The sequence below is a fragment of the Pteropus alecto genome, unplaced genomic scaffold (assembly GCF_000325575.1).
Source record: "Pteropus alecto unplaced genomic scaffold, ASM32557v1 scaffold76, whole genome shotgun sequence".
Classification (NCBI taxonomy): domain Eukaryota; kingdom Metazoa; phylum Chordata; class Mammalia; order Chiroptera; family Pteropodidae; genus Pteropus; species Pteropus alecto.
The window spans coordinates 31,767,751-31,794,743 of NW_006443138.1; the positions used below are offsets into that span (position 1 = coordinate 31,767,751).

The window sequence follows — 26,993 nt, forward strand, 5'->3', positions numbered from 1 at the left end:
AAAGTTCTGGAGTTGGGGGATGCTGAGCATAGGGCAAAAACACAGATGTGGGAACAAGTTTGGAGGGTCTGAAGAACAGAAAGGAGTTCAGTATGCCTGGAGGATGGTGAGAGATGGAAGCAAGGCCCAAGAGCTAAGCAGAGGTCAGAGTGTACTCAGTCTTACAGATCATGTAAGGAGTTTAGGCTTTTTCTAAGTGAAACACAGAAGCATTGGAAGGTTCTCTGCAGGATAATGACTATAATTTATATTCATACATACCTTTTCTCTACTCTTCCCCCGGATCTTAAAATGCATATTCTCATTTTGTAGATGAAGAACCTGAGGTTTAGAGAGTTTATGTTAGAGACAGAAAGAGATGGACCTCAGTAGGGACCACCAATTCTATTCTGTTGTCTATCGCACACTGTTTCTACTCCTGAGTACTTGGGCCAGGTTCCAACAACTGCCTTGTAACATGACAGATGGAGGAGAAACAAAAATCTATGTCATTTACAAAAAGAGGACAATTTAATGCATCTCTTTCCTGAAGTTGGCAGCTCTCGTAGGATTTTAGGAAAAATCAAGACTCTCTTATTAAACTACTAATACGATATCCAGGGTTGGTCCCCATGCATTAAATGTACACCTCATTGATTGTTAACTCTTTCTAAATATTTATATTCGATATTCTTCGGAAGCCCTGCAAAAAATAGAATAAAATGTTCTAAGGAAAGGAAGATTAGGCAAGAAGTGGTGCTAATCACTTCTAAAGTATCGTTTTTAGAGACCACACTTTCCTGCCTTTCTGTGAAGGAGATCATGGTGCTAAAAAAGGAAGCCCAAATCAGCTGTCCACTGTGACCTTGTTTGCCTGAGATCATTCCTGCACCAACTTCCATAGGTGTCTACATGGGCAAACTTAGCTGTGTTAGAGATTTAGGGTTAGGAGCTGTCAGCCTCATCTCAGAATGGGGCATATTCCCTCTTGAAGAAATGAGAGACTTACCCTGGATTTCAGAAGCCTCAAATGACTTTCTGAGTATATAACTATGATATAATTAGGGAGAGAATAGCATACCCCTGAGGCCAGGGGTTAAGGCTAGGGTAAATCACTTACAGCGTGATTCTTTCCTCTAGATTTATGTGAATTAGTTGAAAATAAACATGAATGGCAAATCACAAAAGTGATGCCTGAATGGTATGAGTAAAAGGATTGGGCTGCAGGATAGATTGAGGGGTGGTATATAAGAGCCTGGGATACATTTCCCTCCAGTTTCTCCTCTTCCACTTTTCCTCATTTGGTTGAGTCCCTGTCTGGTTAAGGGGTTGGGTACCTCTAGTCTTGTTCAGTTTTTATGCCTCTGTTCATAAAGTTGGAGTATTGAAGTTTAGAACTAGAGATAAGTGTCCCTAGAAAGAGGGTGACTAAGAAAGTGGGTGATTACCATTCTCCAAGATAAGGCAGCTTCATAATTCTTTCTCTATCATGGGATTGGCTAGAGGCTTTTTAAGACTGTAAGTTTGGCAGATGCTTGAGAAGAGAACTATGCAACAGCCTTTGGAAGGTTGCTTGTTTAGCTCTTTGGGCTTTAGCCTGGATTATTCATTTTCTTGAATCCTACTGCTAGCTTTTAAGGACTCCTAAATAACTTCTACTTATAAAAAAAGTAATTTTTACTTTTTTTATATTTTACCCCAGGAATTAGAAGAGTCCATAGTTAACATACTATCTAGTGAAATCTGCATGGATATTCATAAGTATCCCTCATTCCAGAATTGGCAGTCCTGGGTACTGAATTCTTAACAAGAGGGACAGACCTCCAGTCTTTTGACAGCCATCAGCTTAGGTTACAAAATGAACCTACTGAGGGAGAAGTTAGTATGTTTATCTACTCCGAACTCTTGCATCTATTAGCAATTTGATCAGCAGTTAACTTTTCTCAAATACAAAATTGTCACTAGCCCCACTATTCTGAATTTTTAAGGATCACTGGATCAACCCAATGGAACTGCCTTTCCTATCACCATGCAGATCTACGAAAGGGATTGAAAACTTTCCTTTTTGTGTTGTGAGTCTAAACTCTCTCTCTCTACACACACACACACATCCCAAAACAAACAAATAAAAACACCCCAGTTCTATAATTCGTTTTTTTTAAGGTCTTGGGACAAATTTATGATGTTGACTATCATTTTAGGGATGATAAAAGTGAGAGTGAGGGGGTCAAAAAGGGAAGATATCAATACTGATAGTAATTAAATTTTGTAGTGCTTAGGATATCTCTCCTTCCCTTTATAAACAAAATCCCCAAGCGTTAAGGTGAGTCCTCACTTATCCACATTTTTTTCATGAATATGCACAACTCCATATATGATCTTTTATATATTGTATTTGGGGCTTAGAAACTGAAGTCTAAAATGTAAGGCTGTATGGCTCATGGTTAATGAGAAGACATGGTCTCTCTAGGCAGGTTCCATTATCTTGCAGTAAGGAGAAATAAAAGCAGATAAAATAATCTTATTATTAAACTACTAATACCAGGGCAAAAATGCCAGTGCAAAAATCATTAGTAAAATATCAGCAAACAGAATCCATACCACATTAAGAAAATATAGCACAACAGGGATTTATTCCAGGAATTCAACTATGGTTCAATATTAGGAATTCCATCAGTCAGCATGTTAATGGGGAAACACTAAAGGCATTTTACTAAAGTCAAGAAAGTGGTAATGGTAGAGAAGGCCTAGTGTTGCCACTACTATTTATACTGTACTGTATCTAACTGAATTGGATAAGAGAAAATAATAAGAAGAATAATTGAAGAAGTAAAACTATATTTATGAATGATATAATGATAGACTTGGAAAACCTTATGCAAGAAGATTAACTCAAAATTTTAGTAAGGTAACAGGATATTCAATTAACTTCCAAAAATTAAGTCTTTATTTTACAAACAAAATAACCAGTTAGGATATAGTGGGAGAGAAAGCCTCCATTTACAACAGCAACAAAAAGAGAAATGTTTAGAAATAACTAGAAATATTTAGCACCCTTTATTAGAAAAACTTTAAACTCAAAGACACAAAAGTAGACTTGAGAAAATTTAAAGATGTTCTTTATTATTGAGTAGTAATTTTCAACAAAATAAATATATTATTCTCTCTAAGTTAATTTATAAATTTAATGCAATCCAATAAAATGCCCACAACTAAAAAAACCCCTTTATTGTGAAATAATAGATTCTAGGAAGTTGCAAAAATAGTACAGAGAGGTCAAGTGCACCCTTAACCTAGTTTCCTGCAATATTTACTGTTTACATAATATCAAAACCAGGAAAGTGGTATTGACACAATGCTTTGTGTATATCTCGCTGCCATTTTTTCATGGTGTAGATTTGTATAACCACCACTTCAGTCGAGATAAAAAAAAAAACTGTTCCATCATCACAAAGATCTCTCTCTTACTTCTCCTTTACACTTGCACTCATTCCCCTCCCCAATCACCCTTAAACATTGGCAACCACTAATCTGTTTTCTGTCTCCATAATTTTTTCACTTTGAAAATGCTACATAAATGGAATCACATAGCATGTAATCTCCCCTCTATTCCTAGTTTTCTAAGAGCTTTAAATCATGAACAGGAATTGAATTTTGTTAAATGCTTCTGCATCATGTGATTTGATCATGTGATTTTCTTCTTTAGCCCGTTAACATGGCAGATTACATAGATTTTTGAATATTGAATCATCCTTTTATCCCTGGAATAAAACTGTACTTGGTCAAGGTATAGAATTCTTCTCATATATTGCTAAATTCTATTCACTAATATTTTGTGGAGGATTTTGCATCTTCATTCATGAAGGATGTTGGTCTACAGTTTTTTCTTTTTTGTACTGTCTTTGTCTGATTTCGGTATCAGGGTAGTATTGGTCTTGTAAAATGAGTTGGAAAGTGGTCTCTCCTATTTTTGGGAAGTGTTTAATTGATGTTAATTCGTAAAACATTTGGTAGAATTCTACAGTGAAATCAACTGGGCTTGGAGATTATTTATTTATTTATGGAAATATAATGGACAATTAGTTGCTTGTATTTACATTACACAATTCACTGAGTTTTTTCAATTATAGTTGGCATACAATAATATATTAGTTTCAGTTATACAGCATAGTGATTAGAGATCTATATAACTCACAAAGTGATCACTCCAAAGTCTAGTACCCCTCTTCCCCCTTATATATTTATTACAACATTGTTAACTATTTACCTTATGCTACAATTCGTATCTACGTGTGTATTTTGTAACTGTCCATTTGTACTTCTTAATCCCTTTGCCCTTTTTTTGCCGTCCCCCCCAAAGCCTTTCCCATCTAGTAGCCCTCAAAATATTCTCTGTATCTAGGAGTATATTACCATTTTTGTTGTTGTTTATTTTGTTCTTTAGATTCCATATGTACATGAAATCATGTGATATTTGTCTTTCTCTATCTGACTTATTTCATTCAGCACAATATCCTCTAGGTCCATCAAGGCAATATTTTTTTCCATCCCCTTCCTTTTAGTGAGTGATCACTTTTAATCTGAAGTGATCTCTTGTAGGCAGCATATGTAGGGGTCTTGTTTTCTTACCCATTCAACTGCTCTTTTGGTTGGAGCACTTCTTTTCCATTTGAGGTACTGGTTGATAGGAATGTAATTATTATCATTCTTTATTCCTGTTTTTGAGACACGTTTTTTCTTCTTAAAGAAGTCCCTCCAACATTTCCTGTAGTACTGGCTTGGTGGTGATAAATTCCTTTACCTTATTTTTGTCTGGGAAGCTCCTTATCTGTCCTTCAACTCTAAATGATAGCTTTGTTGGATAAACTATTCTTGGTTGTAGATCCTGGGTTTTCATCATTGAATATTTTGTGCCAAACCCTCTGTCCTGCATAGTTTCTTTTGAGAAATCAGCCAGTCTTATAGGTGCTCCCTTGTAGGTAACTAACTGCTTTTATCTTGCTGCTTTTAAGATTCTCTCTTTGTACTTAACCTTTGGCATTTTAATTATGATATGTCTTGGTGTGGGCCTCTTTGTGTTCCTCTTTCTTGGGACTTTCTGAGCTTCCTGGGGTTGTGTGTCTACTTCCTTCAGCAGGTTAGGAAAGTTTTCCATCATTTTTCTTCAAATAGCTCTTCTACTTCTAGTCCTCCCTCTTCAGGTATTGCCATGACATGAATGTCGTTACCCCTAATTTTTGCCCCATAGGCTCCTTAAATTATTATATTCTTGATTATTTTTTTCTTGCCATTCTGATTGGGTGTCTTTGGCTTCTCTATCCTCTATATCAGTGGTTCGATCCTCTTCTTTATCCACTCTATTTATTCTAACATACTCTTCATCCCAGATGATGTGTTCTTCATTTCTGACTGGTTCCTTTTTATAATTTCCATTTCCATTTTTATGTTTTTTATCTCTTTTTTAAAGTTCTCACTGAATTCATCTACTTCCCCTAAGTTCACTGAGCATCTTTATAACCAGTGTTTTAAACTCTGCCTCTGTTAGATTGCTTGACTCCTGGATCTCTCATTCCTAGATCTCTGTTTTGTTCTCTCATATGGTTTCTGCTTCTTTGTTTTCCCATTTTGGCTGCCTTTCTGTGTCTAGTTCTATGTACTAAGTAAAGCTTCTAAGTCTCCCGGTCTTATTAGTGTGGCTTTGTGTGGTAGGCGTCCAGTGGCACAGTCCTGAGAGGGGTTCAGCTGCAGGCCAAGTTTAGCCTCAGCCTGCGCCCCTCCAGGGCCACCTGTTAAGATTCAGCAAGCAATCCACAGATGGTGCTTATAGTTGCCTCAAGAAGCCATGCCTGAAACCAAGATCAGTTGCCACTAGTGTGAGTCTAGATGCTGCTCAGCAAGTGGCATAAGACTCACTGAGGACACACTTGGATGTGGCTTGGGTAGGGCCATGTGTTGAGAGTGTCGAAGTTTCAGGAAATCCTGGCAGAGCAACCTCTGTTATCCAGTTTGATGATGTCTCAGCTATGAAGGCACTGCATCCACACACTGGGAATGGGGAGGGCTCAACAGAGGAACAATGGATACCACCAGCACTTCTGCCCAGGAGAAAGCCTTGCCTCCAGCCCTCGCTCAGACAACTCAGTGTTTTCCTATAAGTCCCTGGTGCCCTCTGAGCAGCTGACCAGCCTTGGTGCTCAGAGCAAGCAGGTCCATCACTGCGAAAGTCCGCTCGCAAATATGGCCCCCTTAAGAGGCGCCTGCAGCTGTCACAGCCTCTGTCCCACAGCCTCAGGAACGGGCAGCCTCGCGTCTTCACCCCCTTCTACCTTCTACTGTTGCAGGGTAATTTCTTATTTCTCTCCCTAGTCGTAGGGCTTCTGTTCATCTAGACCCAGGGCAATTTTGCTTGTTCTTTGCTCTGTGTTTCTGTTACAACTGATGTGGTCCCAAGAGAGGATGAACAAAGCTTCTATCATCTACACCATTTGCCCAGTCTCCATGTTAATATTTTTCAGTCTATTTTTCTCTCTGCTGTTAATATTGGTTAATTCCCACTGTTAAATATGCAAGTTCACTGATTCTTTCTTTTGTCATCTTCATTCTGTTGAGCCCACTCAATGATTTTTTTTTCACTTGAACCTTTGGCCTGACCAAATAATATTTTCTTTTTTTAATAAGTGTTTTTTAACACTGATTTTAAATATAGCTTCTATTTTGTACAATGAATTTCCCAATTACAACACAATTCTAATAAAATGTAATGTTATTTCCTTTCCCTGTGCATGTATTTTCTATTTAAGCACTGAGAATGCCAGTAATTTAGTACAGTAGCTCGATTCTAAAACTGTTACTGATTCTCCCTAGTTGTAGGGCTTCTGTTCATCTAGACCCAGGGCAATTTTGCTTGTTCTTTGCTCTGTGTTTCTGTTACAACTGATGTGGTCCCAAGAGAGGATGAACAAAGCTTCTATCATCTACACCATTTGCCCAGTCTCCATGTTAATATTTTTCAGTCTATTTTTCTCTCTGCTGTTAATATTGGTTAATTCCCACTGTTAAATATGCAAGTTCACTGATTCTTTCTTTTGTCATCTTCATTCTGTTGAGCCCACTCAATGATTTTTTTTTCACTTGAACCTTTGGCCTGACCAAATAATATTTTCTTTTTTTAATAAGTGTTTTTTAACACTGATTTTAAATATAGCTTCTATTTTGTACAATGAATTTCCCAATTACAACACAATTCTAATAAAATGTAATGTTATTTCCTTTCCCTGTGCATGTATTTTCTATTTAAGCACTGAGAATGCCAGTAATTTAGTACAGTAGCTCGATTCTAAAACTGTTACTGATTTTACTATAAATTTGGCTCCTTCAATTTTTTATTGTGGAACAATGCTGAGGTATCTATGCTCAGGTTGGCTTAATTCACCTCTTTAAAAGGGGCCCAGAAGAGGCAGCACCAGATGCAGTAGCTTCATCAGCAGAGAAGTCCTAGGAATTCCTCCTGGCATGTCTCTTGCACTCTTGATAATGATGAGGTTGCAAATTTTCTTCGGCTCTTTCTGCTGATGTTCAAATTCTTCCTTCTCTGTAGTCTGATTCTTATTGAGCCAGTTGATGATTTCACTGCATTTGTCAAGAATCTTCTGTCCTCATCTTTGATCTAGCCTACAAATTTCTCATCTTCAGCCTTTGTTTTCATGTTTAATGCATAGAATTCAAGCAAATTCTAGTTCCTCTGTTTCTCATATTCAGCTCGGTACTTCTCAGCTTCTTTGACCATATGCTTAATGTCTTCCTTGCTCAAATGGCCCTTGTCATTTTGATGGTAATCTTGTTCTATTTTCCCATATTCTTATCCACAGCAGTGACATCTAGAACACCAGTGGCATCCTGAAACTACATCACATGAAACAAATACATTGAATCGCATATCCAATGCATACTATAACCACATAAAAGAAAAAAAAATCTAATCCACAGCATTGAACACAATACTTTGATTATATAGCTTCTGTGTAAAGATAAAAAGAATGGCAAGGAAATCTTGAACTTTACTTAGTTTTGCTGTTGGTAGGAGCATAAATGTAGCTGTTCTGAAAATACTATGTGTGTGTTGTCAGATTGAGCAAAGAAAAAGGTTGATACTAATGGGAGCCAGTGTTCTCACTGTGGAAGAAGGGATATACAATTATGGAATGGGATAGAGTAAGGAAGAACCCTGTAATATTGGATAATATTGTGAATTTGGAGACTTCAGTATGAACTCATGTTTTCTCCACCCCACCTTCTCTTCCTCCTCCTCCTTCTTCTTTTCCTTCTCCTCCTTCTTAGCTCTGCCATTGAAAAGACCTAGAAGCAATGACGCCCCAGTAGCAATGAGAAAATCCAGTGCCTGGATCTTGGTTTCCAAATACTATTCCCCCTAAAGAGAACTATAACTCATTGGGGAACTGCCTGATTTTAGGGCTGAGGCAGGAAAAGTACAAGATGAACATGGAACATCTTGTGCTAGAAAGTAAGGAAGTCCTCAAGAAATGATGGGGAACATGTCATAAGGACATAGGTGGCAGTCTGACAGAGCTCCTATCGGCCAGTTGGGCATCAAAATTGATAATGTTAGTACACATTGGACATAAAAGAATTCTTGAGTCCATAATGATATAAATAAACAAATAAGCAAAGAGGAGGGGAGAAGGGAAAGCTCTTCTTTTTAGTAAAAGATAAAAGGACCACTATGGAATCATTAGTGGAAGCTAAAACCATTAGGTGAACATTTCTTGGGTGATAAAGATAAACAAAGCAGATATTAATTAAAGCAGTAAAAAAAGGTTTTATTCAGTAACTACTGACAGTAAGGAAAAGAATTGAGCTCCATTTTTATTTGCACTGAGGTGACTGGACATTTCAAAGGGAAGTAGGGAAGAGGACTGGGGCGGGGATCAAGTGAAAAGGGACAAAAGTCTGGTCTGTGAACATGTGATTAGGCCAATTGTGTTTGCTGCTGGTAGTTATCAGTTAGGATTCTATCCCACAGAGACTGGGAGATGGAAACCCTATTCTTCTTGATGATTGAATTTCAAAAGAATGGCTTTCACATCCTTGAGACAGACACTCTTGAGTTAGAGGAGATATGTCTACATCTTGAAGAGACAGAGGAAGGAGTCACAATGGTGAGCCCTTTTTAGTAATGTTCTAAAGGGAGGTCAGAAGGCCTATGCCATGTGTTGGTAAGAATAAACAGTAAATTATCTTGACAGCACTGAGCTTTTCCAAACAGGAGCTCAAAAGGAGGCTAGGTTGTTGTACCATGTGGCTTTTAGGCTGCTAGAAGCCACATTCAAGTCAAATGCAGAGGTTTGAATGGAGTTTTTGTATGGGAAGTTTTCACAGTTCTCATGGGTTAAAGAATAATTAACATTCTCAAAATATCTCCCCTCAGATTACTTATAAATTAAAAGTTGGGGGGAGTACCTTTATAGTGGAGAAATCTGGTAGTCACCACCTTAACCAATTGACGAAAGTTATAACACCAACAATAAGACAAAATGACATCAGGTGGCTCCTAATGTGATGCACAGAGGATACATCATATATAGCATTGTTGTTAAAAAATGCATAACCTGAATTAAATCATGAGGAAACAAACCATAGTACATTCATACCATGAAATAAAAAGGAACAAACAATATACTCTTTAGGGCTGAAGAATCTTAATCCCTGCAATTTCATCTCAAATAGTTCAGCAGAAAAAAAAAACAAAAAAAAACACCAAAATATCAGTGTCATGAAAGACAATGAAAGGAAACAAAAGACATTTTAAAACTCAAAGAAAAACCACAATGAGATATTACTATACACCTAGCAGAATAACTAAAATAAAAAATAATGATAACACAATGCTGTCAGGGATACACCAAAACTGATTCACATAGATACTGCTGGTGGGAATATAAAATGGTACAGTCATTCTGGGAAAAGAATTTGACAATTTCCTAAAAATTAAGCATGTACTATCATTTCTGGGATAAATACCCAGAAATTGAATTCCTGGGCATTTATCCCAGAAAATAAAAACTTATGTTGACACAAAAACTTGTATACAATTGTTAAAGCAGTTTTATTTGTAATAGACAAAAATTGGAAATAACCCAGATTTTATTCAATAGATGAATTATTAAACAAACATGGTACATTCATACCATGGAATAAAAAGAAATAAACATTGATATACTCAACAATCTGGATAAATCTCCAGAGAATTATGCTGTGTGAAAAAAGCCGATTCCAAAAGGTTACATACTGCATGCTTCCATTTATATAACATTTTTAAAATGAAAAAGTTATAGAAATGGAGAACAGATTAGTGGCTGTCAGAGGTTAAGAAGGGGGTGGGACAGGAAGAAAGTAGGTGTGGCTATAAAAGGGCAATATGAGGGATTCTTGTGTTGACAGAAATGTTCTATATTGACATGACTGCATCATTGTCAATATCCTGGTTGCGATATAGACTAGAGTTTTACAAGATGGGAAAACTCAAATCTTTTTGCATTATTTCTTACAAATGCATACGGCTCTTTAATTATCTCAAAATAAAAAGTTTAATGATAAAAAACCTAAATAAATAAGATTATGGCTTAGATTATGCATTGGAAAAAAGAGCTGATATAAAGGACAATAAAGGATAATTGGTTAACTTTGAATATTGATTATATATGTTAGAAAATTGTGTTGTATCAATATAAATTTCCTGGATTTGATAATAACCGCACTGGGATTATATAAGAAAATGTTTCTTATTCTAGGAAATACACTGGATTCTTTAGGGCTGACGAATCTTAATCCCTGCAATTTCATCTCAAATAGTTCAGCAGAAAAAAAAAAACCCAAACTGATTTACTATATATACATATAGGTGTGCATGCGTGCGAGCGAGCAAGTGAGCGAGAGAAGCAATAAAGCAACTGTGCCAAGATGTTAATGAGTGAAGTATATGTTGGGTCATTATAATATTTCAGTAACTTTCTGTATGTTTAAAATTTATTTTCCAAAATAAAATATTTAATTAAAAATTTCCTCTGTTAGCACAACAAATTACCAGATGATAGAGAATGACTAGGAAAGATGCAAGCCATAGACTGTTTTATTACTACCCTGAAATCCATGCCAGGAAATGAAACTTAGAGTTCTATTTGACTGCTTCAGCTTATCACCATCCTCTCCTTAAGAGAGTGTTTACCTAAATGAATACTGTGAGGGAGATCCAATCAACATGCCTTAAAAGCAAATTTATTATTTATTTTTGGAACCATGCAAAATAAAGTAGAATTTAAAATAAAAAAAGTACATCTTGACAAAAATGCAGAGAGGAAAATAAGCAAGAGAAAGAGTTGTGGAGAGGTAAAGAGCAAATAAGTTATGTAAACCACATGTGTTTGTAAAGAAATGAGGTTTATAAAGAAGTGCTAATACTTTACTAGTCATTGACTTTTTTTTCTATTTCTTAAAGAACCATTTGCCCTTATATTATGCAACAAATCCTTCCCTTTTCCTAGAACAAAAATTAGCATCAGGTTCTATAAATTTTGTCTCACCTTGGACAAACAGCTTTTTTCTACGGTAGCTTTCCACCATGAAGGAGAATCAGATTACCCCATACCCAACCACCACTTTCCTCTGTGACCAAGTTTTTAGGTTGAATTTTCAAGGAAGACAGGTGGAGCTTCTTGCCTCACACTTCAAATTTATTTAAAAAAAAGAAAAAAGGGAAATTAATTTAGCAAATGAGAATTTCAATGACAATGAAAGCATTCTCAATAGACAGAAATACTGTGCAAGCTACAGAAAATGTTTCTCAGAGCCCAAACTTTGTTTTGAAAGTATTATGCAGTTTCATTTTAAACTCTTTCTTGTATGGTTTTGAGAAATCTTTCAATGAATGTTTTCAAAGAGCGCCATTATCTTAATAGTCTTCAGAATAAAACTACCAACACATATTATTTTTTTACTTAAAAATTTTTGAAAGAATATTAGATTTACAGAAAAGTTGCGAGTACAACATTTTTTTTTCTTGAACTATTTGAGAGTAAGTTTTCTATATGATGCTTCATTTCCCCCTAATACCTTAGGATGAAATTACTGTTCTCTAATTTTCAAACCCCATTCAAGTTGCACCACTTGTCCCAATATTGTCCTTTATAGCAAAAGGGTTCAGTTCAGGATCTTCTGTTGCATCTATTTGCAATTATCTTTTAGGTCTGGAACAGTTTCTCAAACCTTTCTTTGATTTTCATGACCTTGATACTTTTGAAGATTACAGGCTAGCTGTTCTGTAAAATGTGCTTCAATTTGGGTTATTCAGATGTTTCCTCATGAATAGATTCAGGGCGTGCACCTTTGACAGGAATACCACAGAAGTGATGCTGTGTTCCTTTCATTTCATCTTATCAGAAGGCATATAATTTCAATTTTCCTATTAGCGTTGGTCTCCATTGCTACTATGAAAGTACTTCTTTTTTCTTTGTAATTAATATTTACATTAATTGTAATTATAATGTAACATTATTAGTAATTAATAATATGTATTTTGTGGGAAAGAACTTTGAAGTTGTATAAATATTCTATTCCTCATGAATAGATGCTCAAATTGTTTCATACTTGGCCAATGGGAGCTCCTTCAAGCTGGCTTCCATGTCCTTTTGACATGTCCCCATCCTTAATTTGAGCATTTCCCTACTTTTTGCCTGAACAAGATACCTTAGGCTCACCTTGTAGTTCACCCTGGAAACAGCCATTTCTCTAAGCAACTCTGGTCCCTTTTGTTAGAGAATGATAATCAGAAGCTAAGATCTGGGTGTTAGATGTGCTCATTGCTATTGAGGTGTCACTGCTTCCAGACCCCCTCAGTGGACAGAGTTAGGGAATATACATATGTATACACACTTTTACCTTTACAGTGACATCTTTACCTGTGTTTACAGACATATTGAGAGTTATAAATTTACACTAACTCCAATTCCAATTCAACAGTAAAGGGTTCATTCTCCCTTACTTTATTTGCAACTCCTTTCTCTGACAATGACAAACCTGGTCCCATTCCTTATTTGATAACCCCTTTGTATATAACCAATCTCTCATCTTCCCAAGCATCCTCCCTACATGAACACCTTCCTGATCCTGCCAGTGTTCCAACAGCACACATTGCATCCCTTGGCACATAGAAGCCCTCCTCAGACCACAAGGCCAGGCTGCACACCCTTACCACCTGGATGTTTTCTGTACCCCATGTAGATTCTGACACCCATGCTCGGCAGCCTGCCTGAGCTGACATCTATCTCACACTGCTTGTTCTCTGACACTGTCCTTGAGCCATGTTTGGATGGACATCCTTCTCCCCTACTTGGAGTCCAATACCCTTGCTCAGGGAGTTCTTCCATGTGGATGCAATTCTTACCCTGCTCTGGGCCACTGAGGAGCCCTAATGTGTGCATGCCTACTTTGCTCAGCTCATCTAGTGGTTTTAGCACTGATTTGTTTAGGAAGGTAGGGTAAAGAAAAGGAAGGGAAGAGAAAGAGCCCTCATAATAATTATAATGGATCCTTACATTATGCAGTCCAGTCTCTAGCTCCGGGATTGACACTTGTCCATTCTACAGGGGCAACAATGTCAATTACTTTGCTCTACTGCATTACCAATATTCAAGTAGAATGAATTGATTGACTAGAAATAGCTGTTTGCTAATAATCACTGGAAGCAAAAATAACTTGTTCTTCAGAATTCTACTGACTTGAAATATTTAGCAAACTGTATCACATTTTGCAACATTCTCCCCACAAACCTCTCACCTCAGAACTTATGAGGTTCCTATTTATTGACAAGGCTTAACAGATATGTGATGTTGATTATACAATTGATTGGTCAGCAAATATATTGAGGACTCACTCTGTGCTCACTATTGTGTACCTGTATAAACAGCATGTTGTGAACAAAGTATCAAGAAGAACATGCTGTGCTGTGCACTATACTGCTTCTATTCAGACTGAAAGGAAAAGGGAGCCTTAGCATCGGTGAGGGTAGACATGCATTCACACACATGGATGTATGTGTATATAGCATGTGTATATATGTCTGTGCTCATGCTCTAACATCCACATCCACATATATTATGGGTAAGTATATCTTCACGCCATGATAGTTTGAACAGAACATATACCTTATTGCAGACCCCACCAGCACCTGAGGCAAGTCCTGGCAGCTCTGGGTTTCTGCAGCCTCTCACCCTCACATCTGGCTGACTTTCGGAGATTTCATTCTGCCTCCCTGAAAAAATTGACAGGAACCTGAGGCTGTTGGCAAATAACTCTTCTGCTTCCCACCCCTAGAAGTCTACATATATGAAATACATTCTAAAGAGGTAATAAATATTTCATATGTGCATGTTATAGACCCTTTAATCTTATATATATCTGCATGCCCACCTAGTTCCACTGAACTGGTATTTTACATGAAGGGGCAAAATTATAATCAGAGCTGGTGGTAGTGGTGGTTGACTGAAGATTCTGAAGTCAGACCCCTTTGGAATCCTGGTTTCACCACTTGTAATCTGACTGTGGGCAGGTTACTTAACCTTTTTGAAATTTAATATTCTGTGGGGTTAATTCAGAACGTAGCCCCCTCTGCGTACTCAGAAGACAGATGGCTGCTTGGTCAGCAGTCATAAAGAAGGCAGTATACAAAGGGCTCTCCGTCAGCGCCTGCTCCCAAGAACTTTAGGCTGTTCCCATGGCCGTTATCTGCTTCTGTAACCAGCTCTTATAACCAAGCAGCATATCTTGCTCCAATCCGCCTTCAGGGGGCGGCTCTGCTGTTTCCATGGACATTAGCTGCTCTTGTAACCAAGCAGCACCGGCTGCTGCTCCCCCAATGAGATAACCCCTCCCACTTCCTACGTATATAAAACATTGCTTGCTCTCGGTCAGCAGCAGCTTTTTCTTTCAGCTCAGACTTGCGGCGATTGGAGCTCCCCTGCCTCATGAGTAATAAACAGGCATGTTCCACTCCTCTGGTCCTCCTGGTGGGGTTTTTTTTTTTTTTTTAAATATCCAAGTCCCAGGTGCAAGCTCCAGGCCTGGAGCTCCTGCGGTTACATATTCCAACCAATAAAATTGGGACAAAAATAGAGTTTACATGAAGAGGCCGTTGCCTAGATTAAATTAGGTTTAGGTTTAGTAAAGAGGCTCGCATATCTCAGAAATCCAGTAAATGGTCTAAAAGTTAGATCTTGCCATTTTAAGTTCTAATGAGGAATAAACGTTTCACTTTCTTTTTTGATTCTGCTCTATGGTTCACCACGTGGATCCTCTTCTGGCACTGCAGAGCAGAACAAGAGAATAACGGCTTCATCAAATCTACAAACGATCGATTTTAAGACACACAATTTAAGAAATTACAGCATTAGGAAAGAAAAAAAAAATGCTGCCGCGTCTACTACAAAATACCAAGCCATTGGTAAGAGGCATTCTAATTACAGGGATCTTAAAATGTCATAAAAAGAAGCATATTTTCTTGGAATCGTCAACAAAATACACATATTGAACACGTAGCAAACATCTCAAATGAAAAAAATGCACAAGCTCCGCGCGGCCGCTCCTGCGGTGGTAGCCGGACTCACCTGGGCGGGTCCCGGTCCTCTGGCGCAGAACTCCGTACCCGGCGCCCCGCTGAGTTTCGCTTTCCATTCCCTAGGAAACGAAAGCCCGCGATGGGGGCGCGGCGGGCTGCGCGCGGCGATCGCCGTAAGAAGACTGGAGGACGGACACGGATCTGACTCCGTGCCGCGTCCTCCACCAGAGTGCCGTGCGGGAAGCATAGAGAAGCCTTTTCTGAGTTTCTCCAGCATCCAGCTCAGCAGCGGAGGTTTGATGCTGGCGTGGCACTTAAGGCAAGTTTGGTGTTAATTTGAAAGCTTTCTTTCCAGGAAAGACATCCCATGGAGTTCTGCTCATATGCCACCTGGATAATTAAGGACTTCATTAGGGCTCTGCAAATTTTAATAATGGTCTATAGTCATTACATACATATATTGGACCAATGAATTTTTTTTCCAAGCTGATATATTTAGTTGGACTTTATGCATGATTATGTTTAATTAAAAAAGAAATTAGGAAAGTGTTGCAAGCTTGTAAAGAAATTCAAACCATACATACAAATGTGTGACGTAGAAACAAAAATTCTCTTAATCCTCAACTCAGTATCATTTTGCATATACCTTACCAGAAATTTTCATATGTAGAAAATTTAAAATTGTTTTGTAATTTGCTTTTTCCTATTTAGTGGTATATTATGGACATCTTTTCATGGCAAGACACCTAATTTTTCAAAATTAGTTCATAATATGAGAAGCATATCATTTATTTAATCATGGACATTTAGGTTTTCAGTTTTTACTGGTATAGATGATGCAGTAATGAATATTTTATGTACATGTTCATGAGAATATACAGATATAGTTGTGAAAAATTCCTAAAAGTTGAATTGCTGAGTCAGTGGGCATACTTGTTGAAGGATTTGAAAGATTTTGTCAAATTGTGCAAATCAGAGTATTTTAGTCTTGATTCCTCTCCTATCTCCTCCCCCCTTTCCTGAAAGAAAGCTAAATCTAGACCTTTAAAAGTAAAACTCCATTCTTTGACCCCTGAAGATCTGGGTTCAAAGCTTTTGATAATTAAATCAGAGGCTTTTACTGCATACTTTACAGCACTGAGGTAGTTATACTTTGACATTGTTTCAGCAAACAAGGCAGATATTTAAAAACATTTCCGTGTTATATTGTACAGAGCAAGGAGAGGGTTAAATCTGGATCTAGGTTATCTGATGTGTTCATTGGGGAAAATGGGTAGAAGACTAACGGCTCCATCTTGATTTATGGAATACTATCAAAGAACTACAGAAAAGCCTTTTTTTGTTGTTGTTGTTGCACAATTTGGGCACTTTTGCACAATGATGGGCTTGCAAAGGGGAAAATGTTTAATGTACTCAAAGAAGGTAAATTCTAATGTCTTTCACATGGGCTGGTTTTGTTGAGAGAGTAGCCCCAAGATCCTCTTATTTTGGGTTTCATGTGGTGTGTTCTAATCCGTGAGCCCAGCACATTGCCATTAAGAAGCACACTGCAAATGGTTAGGAATGAGGTCTGGATTTGTCGTTGCCATTGTAGGTTGGATTTGGAAGACTATGAGTCAACTTGTATCATGTCCCAAGCATGTTAATTTTCTTCCTTTCAAGGCATTTAAAGATTGAGTCAGTTTTTCTTGAAGAGTCTAGTTGTGAGTGAACGAACTACTCCAGGTTTCCTCATGATTTTTGCTGTTTCTCGAAGACCCACTAGATTCTGTGGCTACAATGATGGCCTAAGCCCGCTGCTCTGTCATTCACATTTCCTACTTATTTTAAGGGTAAAAATTTTGGAAAGAGTAGGAACTAAGTTGATTTAGTTCTTTGTAACCAAAAAATGTATTTTTAAAAATAATAGACTATTTTTTAGAGCAATTTAGATTCGTAACAAAATTGAGTGGGAAGTACAGAGACTTCCCATATATTTCACTCCCCCACCCTCCCAGCCTCCCCAGTTATTGACATCCCGCACCAGAGTGATACTTTTATTACAATTGATGAATCTACATTGACGCAGCATTATTAACCAAAGTTCATACTTTACAATAGGATTTAGTCTTGGTATTCTATGAGTGTAGACAAATGTCTAATGCCGTGTATCCACCATTATAGATCATACAGAATAGTTTCATTGCCCTAGAAATCCTCTACTGAAGCTAATTTTTTGAGTCAAGGGTTGAGTTTGAAAATTCAACTTCCTTGGAATATATCCATCCTCTTTTCTCTGGTGGTGCTTGTCACCACCTGCTTAGCTCAACTGCGTGTATGTGCTGTGTGCCTACTCTGCCTTCCCCCATCCTTCTTAGATCTCTAAGTTTCATTTTCCTTCCTCTTGTTGCCCCACCTACCTATCTCCCCTCTGTGATCAGCTCTGAAGGTTGCTGCCTTTTTCTGTTGCCCTTTGGGATCTGGCCTGCCAGCCTGCGGGAATGATACACTCCACTGGGTTTTACTATCCTATTTGAATGAAGTAAGTATTTTTGAGATCTTGGCAGAGTGCAGAACAGTGTCTTTGGAAAACACGGGCTGGTCTTTTTCTACTCTGTTTCATCAGACTCCCCTTAATGTAGTCCCAAATTGTATTTCTTGTTCATGGAATTGTCAGTTGCCATCATTTCTCTTTCAATTTAACTCTCTTAGACTGAACTGTTTATGACTGTTGAAAATAAATACTAAGAAAAAGAGGTTGTTTATTATCTGAGCCATTTAACATGAATTTAATAATATATGCCACTTATATTTAGTTGTTTCTCAACTTCAGATGTTTTCCTTTCCTCTACAATTTGTAAAAGAGTTAAGAAAAGAAGATTCTAACTTTTTCATCCCTAATTCATTAAGTTTTTGGATCTTGGAATAGGAACAGTACTGCAACAAAAACTCCCTTAAAAGGTATTAAGTCTATCCTCCAAATGAATATTGATTGTTTTAAAATTACATAGCAATTAATTATAAGAAACTTAGAAATTGAAAGAAATAATAAAAAAATTATTTGAGAGTTACCTTTTAGTGACATTTTTGGTATATTTCATTCAAGTAGTTTATCTGTATGTGTGTATAGTTACACACATAGTTATATTTATGTTTCTTAAATTAGGTTAATACCATATAATTTCATTTTTTAAATTTATTTTTTTAAATATTATTGACTATATTCCCTATTCTGAACTTTATATACCAGAGTCTATTTTGTAACTGCCAATTTATATTTCTTAATCCCTTCATTTTTTTCACCCAGCCCCATCCTCCTTCCTGGTCTGGCAACTATCGGGTTATTCTCTATGAGTCTGTTTCTGTTTTCTTTGTTCATTTATTTTGTTCTTTAGATTCTGCATAAAAATGAAATCATATGGTATTTGTCTTTCTCCATCTGACATATTTTACCTAGCGTAATACCCTCTAGGTCCATCCACGTTGTTACAAATGGTAACATTTTATTCCTTTTTATGACCAAATAATAGTCCATAATATATATGTACCATAACTTCTTTTTTATCCAGTTGACATCTTCCATATCTTGGTTATTATAATAATGCTACAATGAACATAGTGGTGCATACATCTTTTCGAGTTAGTGTTTTGGATTTCTTCGGATAAATACTGGGAAGTGGAATTGCTGAGTCATATGGTTGTTTCATATTTAATTTTTTGAGGAACCACCATACCATTTTCCATAGTGGCTGCACCAATTGATATTCCCACCAACAGTGCATGAGAGTTCCCTTTTCTCCACATTCTCGCCAATATTTGTTGTTTGTTGACTTATTGATGCTAGCCATTCTGACAAGTGTGAGGTGATATCACATTGTGGTTTTAATTTGCATTTCTCTGATTATTAGTGATGTTGAGCATCTTTTTATATGTCTATTGGCCATATGTATGTCCTCTTTGGAGAAAGGTCTATTCATGTCCTCTGCCAATTTTAAATTGGATTCTTTGTTTTTTTTCTTTTCTTTTGGTGTTAAGTTGTATGAGTTCTTTATAAATTTTGGATATTAACCCCTTATCGGATGTATCATTGGCAAATGTCTTCTCCCAATCAGTAAGTTGTCTTTCTGTTTTGTTGGTGGTTTCCTTTACAGTGCAAAAACTTTTTAGTAGATGTGGTTTCAGTTTTTAAATTTATTTTGTTTGTTTCCCTTGCCTGAGGAGATATATCAACAGAAATGTTACTAAGAGCAATGTCAGACAGTTTACTGCCTATGTTTTTTTCTAGGAGTTTAATGGATTCGGGTCTTACATTTAAGTCTTTAATCCACTTTGAGTTTATTCTTGTATATGGTGTAAGAAGGTGGTCCAGTTTCATTTCTTTGCATGTATTTGTCCAGTTTTCCCAACACCATTTATTGAATAGACTGTCTTTACCCATATTGTATATTCTTCCCTCCTTTGTCATAGATTAATTGACCATATAGGTGTGGGTTTATTTTTGGTCTCTTCTCTTCCATTGATCTATGTGTCTGTTTTTATGCCAGTACCATGCCATTTTGATTACTATAGCTTTGTAGTACAGTTTGATATCAGGTAGCATGGTATCTCCAACTTTGTTCTTCTTTCTCAAGATTGCTGTAGCTATTTGGTGTCTTTTGTGGTTCCATATAAATTTTGGGGTATTTGTTCTAGTCTATGAAAAATGCCATTGGTATTTCGATAGAGATTTCATTGAATCTATGGATTGCTTTGGGTAATATGGACATTTTAACGATGTTGATTCTTCCTGTCCAGGAGCATGATATATGCCTCCATTTATTTGTATCTTCTTCGGTTTCTTCAAAGTCTCATAATTTTCCAAGTAAAGGTCTTTTACCTCCTTGGTTGAATGCATTCCTTGATGTTTAATTTTTTTTGATACAATTGTAGATGGTATTGTATTCTTAATTTCTCTTTCTGATAGTTTGTGATTGGTGTACAGAAATGTAACCAATTTCTGAATATTAATTTTGTACCGTGCTACTTTACTGAATTCATTTATCAGTTCTAATAGTTTTTTGGTGGAATCTTTAGGGTTTTCTTTGTATAGTATTATGTTATCAGCAAATAATGACAGTTTTTCTTCTTCCTTTCCAATTTGGATGCCTGTTGTGTCTTTTTCTTGTCTATTGATGTGGCTAGGACTTCCAATACTGTGCCGAATAAGAGTAGTGAAAATGGACATTCTTGTCTTGTTCCTGATCTTGAGGAAAATGCTTTTACTTGCCCTGTTGAGTATGATGTTAGGTGTGGGTTTGTCATATATGGCCTGTATTATGTTGAGGATGTTCCCTCTCTTCCCACTTTTCCGAGAAGTTTTTTTCATCATAAATGGATGCCTGATTTTATCAAATCCTTTTTCTGCAGCTATTGATAAAATCATATGATTTTTATCTTTCATTTTGTTTATGTGGTCTATCACATTAATTGATTTTCAGATATCGAATCAACCTTGCATCCTAGAAATAAATTCCACTTGATCATGATGTATGATCTTTTTTAACATATTGCTGAATTTGGTTTGCTAATATTTTGTTGAAGATTTTTGCATCTATGGTCATTAGGAAATTTAGCCTATAATTATAATTATTATTTTTTTTGTAGTGTCTTTGTCTGGTTTTGTAATCAGGAAAATGCTGGCCTCATAAAATGAGCTTGGGAGGCATCCCTTTTCTCCAATTTTTTGGAATAGTTTGAGGAGAATAGGTGTTAATTCTTTCTTGAATGTTTGGTAAAATTCACCTGTGAAGCCATCTAGTCCAGGACTTTGTTTGTTGGGAATTTTTTTATTACTAATTTGATTTTGTTAGTAGTTACCAGTCTGTTCAGATTTTCTCTTTCTTCTTGACTCATCTTAGAAGATTGTTTCAAGGAAGTTATTCATTTCTTTCAGATTGTCCAATTTTTGGAGCATGTAATTTTAGTATTTTTAAATCCTTTGTATTTTTGGAGCATGTGATTTTAGTATTTTTAAATCCTTTGTAATCCTTTTAATTTCTTTGTATTTGGGTCCTCTTTCTCTTTTTTTCTTGATGAATGTGGTTCAAGGCTTATCAATATTGTTTATCTTTTCAAAACTGGCTCTTGGTTTCATTGATATTTTGTGTTGTTTTTTAGACTCTATTTTGTTTATTTTTGCTCTGATCTTTATTATTTCTTTTTTTTCTACTCATTTTGGGTCTTGTTTGCTGTACTGTTTCTAGTTCCTTTAAGTGTAAGATTAGATTGTTTATTTGAGATTTCTCTTGTTTCTTAGGGTAGGCCTGAAATGCTGTGAATTTTCCTGTTAGAACTGCTTTGGAAGTGATTTTGGGGCAGTGTATTTTCATTTTCATTTGTCTCAAGCTATCTTTTTATTTTTTTCCTTGATCTCGTTGTTAACCCATTCATTGTGTAGTAGCATATTATTTAGCCTCCATATATTTGTGTGTTTTCCAGTTTTATTCTTGTAGTTGATTTCTAGCTTCATTTACATTGTGGTCGAAGAAGATGATTTTAATTTTCTTAAATTTATGGAGACTATTTTTGTGGCCTAACGTGATATATCCTGGAAAATGTTCCTTGTACACTTGAAAAAAATGTATATTCTGCTACTTTGGGATGAAATGCTCTAAAAATATCAATTAAATCCATCTGGTCTAGTGTGTCATTTAAGGTTGCCATTTTATTGTTGATTTTCTACCTGGATAATCTATCCATTGATGTCAATGGAGAAGGAAGACATTTCTGTTGGTGCAGATAAGCTAACACTGGCTAATTCTAAACAGTGTTTTTATTTTTCAGTCCAGGTAGTCATCTATCCCTCAGTCATAATACCTGCTTTCTTGTTATCTTTACCAACAGTTCTTTGAGATACAATGTTGCTTTAGGCCCAGTCTAAAGGTTATTTTGTCCTGTTTTAACATTTCAAATGGTTGAGGCATAAGGCAATTCCTCTGTGATGGCAGCTCTGACACTATTTTAAAGTGGCTCTGTTTATGTTATTTGTTTACATCAGGAAGTCAAGGGCATCAATAGCAAGGAGACTTCTTGTGAGCAGCCTTTAGGCAGTAAAATTCACAGCCCTCAACTGGCCCTGGGATGGAGCAGCAAAGGCACACCAGGTTTCTGGTCTAGACCCCTTGGTGAATGTCATGCCATTTGCCAGAAGAAGACCTGGAGGGAAGAAGATATGGCAGTTCACTCTGATGAATTAAAAATGGAGGCATGTGGGGCAAAGAGAGGAGGTGTCTAGCCTGGTTCTCATTTCTAGCCCTAGAGTTTTATGAGCCAGTCTCTCTGCATTTATCTTCCTCCCAGACTTGGGAACAGAACTGATCACGAGAGTACGCTTTCCTCTTCTCTAACCCTTACCTGCCTGTGATGTGTTTTCACAGAAGCCCCACCAAGACTGACTCATGAAAGCCCTTCCCAGATGTGAGGTCATGCAGTCCTGAAGACTTGCCAGCCAGCGGTCTGGGAATTTTGGAGTGATCACTAACGGGCAAGGTGTTTGGGTCCCTAAGCAAATTTGCCAGTCAGCCCTGGCTGAGTCTCAGCGTTCCTCGGCAGATCCTGTTGAGAAGAAAAAAGAGAACAGCAACATGAAGAAGAGGAAGCAGCTATCAGAATGCTTCAGGGCCTGGGATTGCCCTCAGGGTCATTACCTCCCTCTCATCTTTCTCTTTTTGACTATGTAGAAATGCTCTTTTTGACTATGTAGAAATGCTTTGTTCACCCACTATACTCTGAAGCAGTAGAACTTTGTGATTAATAACCCCTGATCTCTTGTGCCTCCATTTCTACATCTTTAAATGGGAATAATCATAGTACTGATTGCATAGCATTATTGGGAAGAATGAGTGAGGTAATCTGTACAAACTGCTTTAAACCAATGCTTAGCATATAGTAACATTCAGCATAATTTCTGTTTTTACTGTTATACCGGTGTGCTAGTATGTCTAGAGGCAAGTGCTTCCGCTGATTCAGAGCAGAAACTTGTGATTACCTGTTACCCCTGGATTTTTATGTTCTTATTGCCCTATCTCATGTACACCAAAGCTTTTTCTCTAGAAACCCTGTGCTACTCCCTGTCCCTCCCTTAAATTACTCACCTTGTGGGGTCTTTGGAACCCACGGCTGGGTTGGGAATGAGAGGTTGGTTGCTAGTGGGTCAGGGAAATGCTGTCTTTCGGTTTTCTCACCTCCTCATAAGTTCCTTTGGCTTCTCGAGGCTAGTTTAGATTAGTGGATCTCCCCTAAAGCTTTCTTCTGATTTCTCCAACCACATGGTGGGGACTGGGTAGAGCCTTTCCGCTGAAGTCCAAAATCACTCTTGAGACCCATAGATGTCCATTCTGACTCAGCTCTGTAAGGAACTCATAATTAATTCTCTAAGTTACACTTTCTGTAATGCTTCTCTCTTTTTCTTTGCTCTTACAATTGCTTGTGCTACTCATTTGACAATAAGTAGTAATACAGTTTCTTGTGACATCTCTCTTTTCCTAATGGACTATTAAAACTTTTACTGCTATTTCACTTTTCAGAGGTTCATGCTTTATCTCTCCTCCCCAGTTTGTTTGCAAGCTCCCTAGTGAATTCTTTGTACCGCTGAGAGTACTTTATAGGATTTCATGTTTTTAGTAGATTCTAGAAAAACATATGATTTTTGTTAAATCCCTTAGCTAGGCCTTGCCCTCAGTATTTTTTTCTCTTTTCTTTATAGGCCCAGTCGGTTTACACAACATTGGACAGACCTGCTGCCTTAACTCTCTGATCCAGGTATTGATTATGAATGTGGGCTTCACTCAGATACTGAAGAGGTAAGACTATTACTCAGGCTGATAAACATGTATATTACTTTATGTTTTTAAATATTTGGTTATCACAGAAGTCTTCTTTTAAAAGTTTCCAGAGAAAAGCCTTGTTCTACACATTCTAATCACCTAAGAAATTTAAAAAGTACAAATGCTTGGTTCTACCCTCAGATATTTGGTTTCAGTTGGTCTAGGGTGGGGCCCAGGCATTGATACTTTTAAAAAGACTTCCCAGGTGGTTTAAAAGTACAATCAAGATTGAGAGTGTCTGATTTGATTAAAAGGAAGTTGGACTAGACCGATGTCAAAGGAGGAGTAAATCAGTGGGTAAGTGCATGAGTCTCTGTATTGATTTTTCTCAAACAAAATACATACATACACACAGAATATGTACGTATGTGTGTGTATACGTATATATACACACACTTTATCACACATTCTTTTCTGCCCTGTGCTTTCTGTAATTTTTTTTTCATTGGCATCAGCAATCGAAAGATGCCTATAATTAAATAAATTGTTGCCAAAATACACTGACATCCTTTCATGTTGCCCTTTTTTCCCAGGACCTAAATGAGTATTTGCTTTTTCACTTTGGAGTGCTTCAGAGTGGACATTGTGCTGTATGACCACTTTGCTGTGGACCTACGACCTACCGCATCTACCTTTCACTTTAGTGTGATTGTCAGGCAGGGTAAGGAGAGAGGTGAGGCAGCAGTTGTGCTGATCCCTCATAAGAGGGTGCTCTCTCTACCTGATTTGCTAACGTGGTGGTTCTCAACTTTGTACATTTAAATCATCTGGGAAACTTGAAAATTCTGTTAACTGGGTCCCACCCCCAGAAATTCTGATTAAGTCTACAGAGTGGCCTAGACATGGAGATTTTTGAAAGTTCCCTCAAGTGATTCCATTGAGAACCATGGAATAAAGAAGTTCGGGTGTTCTTATTTGGCAGGATAACAGTACCAAGAGGAGGAGAAGAGCAGAAGAGAAGTGTCCCCTTCCAGCTGCTCTTGCTCTTGGAGAAGATGCAGGACAGCCGACAGAAAGCAGTGCGACCCGTGGAGCTTGTCCGCTGTCTCCAGAAGTACAATGTACCATGTAAGACCACCCTTCTAGCTCTAGCTCCTTGTCTAGTGCTCTGAGCGGGTGGGAGATTGGTGAGGAGAGGCAGATGAGGAGAGGGAGAGGAGGGGAGGGAGAAGAGGGCAGGAAGAGGAAAAGAGGGAAAGGGAGAGGAGGAGGTGGGAGAGGAAAGGACAAGAGAAGGAAGGAGAGGAAGAGGGAGAGGGAGGAGAGGAAAAAGGAGAAAGAGGGAGAGGGGAGAGGGTTGAGAGAGGGAGAGGGAGAGGAGAGGGACTAATGATCAGTGAATGAACAAGACAGAAGTTAGGTAGACTGTGGATCCCTTATATTGGAGGCATTTACATCGTTCTGAAATATTTTAAAAGAGCCCAAATTTCTTCAGGCACAGAATTGGTATTATTTATGCATATGTTACTTTCATAAACAATCTTTTTCCGCTTGTCAGTAGAATAAGTAAGCCTAAGAGTTCCTCAGAGTTGACTTAGCTGCCAGTAAAGAATCCCAGGAAAACAGAATAAAGGATTAATAAGGAGAAACCATATTCTACAAAAGAAAACTTATAAATTGGTTAGTTAAAAAAAAAAACAGGCTTATTGAGATATACATACTATAAAATTTACTCATTTAAAAATATATAGTCAGAGGTTTTTAGTATATTCAGAGTTGTACAGTCATCATCACAGTTTTATTATTTATTATTTGTTTTTTAATTCTTTAACCTATCTATTATTACTTATAAATTTATATTATCCTCTAATCAAGTTTTTTTAAATTAATCATTTTTTGGTGACATTGGTTAATGAAATCTAGTAAGTTTCAGGTGTACAATTTAACAGTAAGGCATATATATATTGCATTGTGTATATTTTAGATATTTAAACTTCAGTTTTTAAAAACTCTCTTGCTGTGTCCTTAAAGAGAAAGACTATGTTTTATGCCTCTTCTTTCTTAGCCATATCTGGTACTGTGGCAGACACAAAATATTACTCAATAAATGCTTGCTGAATGAAGGAATGAATTAATGTTTTATTGTATTTCTCAATAAAATCAGAAGGATTATCTGTGTTTTTTGCATGAAGCCATTATCTCTAAGTCTTTACACAGTCATACTAGAGGCAATTACCATGCTGAACAAAAGCAAACTAATACCATTCTTACGCATTCCTGTTTTAATAAGAAATTGCTTTATACAAAATAACAAAATAAAATAAATCATGAAATTAATGTTTAATAGAAAGAAGGGTGCATTCATTACCTTTAAGAAAGCATTTTCTATTTTTTCCCTTTTAATATAAATAAGTGGAAGGTATAATGAAGAGAGTATGTAAAGGACCTTTATTCATACATTTAAATTTTTTATAACTAACTAATGATAGAAGTAAAACCTTTTTCTTGCTTGTATATGTATCAATTCAAGCATGAAAATACCAATAACTTGTTCCAACTGGTCAATTTACTCATCAGGAATGTCTTTTTTTTTTTTTTTTTCGGCA

General features: G+C 37.0%; 1 protein-coding gene and 1 long non-coding RNA gene across 3 annotated transcripts in view; one reads left to right on the forward strand and one right to left on the reverse strand.

Annotated features, from left to right (window-relative positions):
* Positions 1-6,851: 6,851 nt before the first annotated feature.
* On the reverse strand, positions 6,852-15,771 carry LOC112472278. 2 transcript variants are annotated; one of them, XR_003043604.1, is made up of 4 exons: positions 15,654-15,771; positions 14,461-15,352; positions 14,196-14,302; positions 6,852-7,881 (listed from the first exon to the last, which is right to left on the reverse strand). It is a non-coding gene; the product is annotated as an uncharacterized LOC112472278 (long non-coding RNA). The 2 variants fall into 2 exon arrangements; XR_003043603.1 differs by having other exon boundaries at positions 14,196-15,352.
* A 2,349-nt stretch (positions 15,772-18,120) lies between these two features.
* Positions 18,121-26,993, forward strand: part of USP18 (ubiquitin specific peptidase 18) — a 29,529-nt gene continuing 20,656 nt past the window's right edge. The window contains exons 1-4 of the mRNA XM_025041084.1: positions 18,121-18,125; positions 23,061-23,260; positions 24,327-24,423; positions 25,370-25,515. Of these exons, the coding sequence (XP_024896852.1) occupies positions 18,121-18,125; positions 23,061-23,260; positions 24,327-24,423; positions 25,370-25,515 (448 nt within the window). The remainder of the gene's footprint in view (positions 18,126-23,060; positions 23,261-24,326; positions 24,424-25,369; positions 25,516-26,993) is intronic.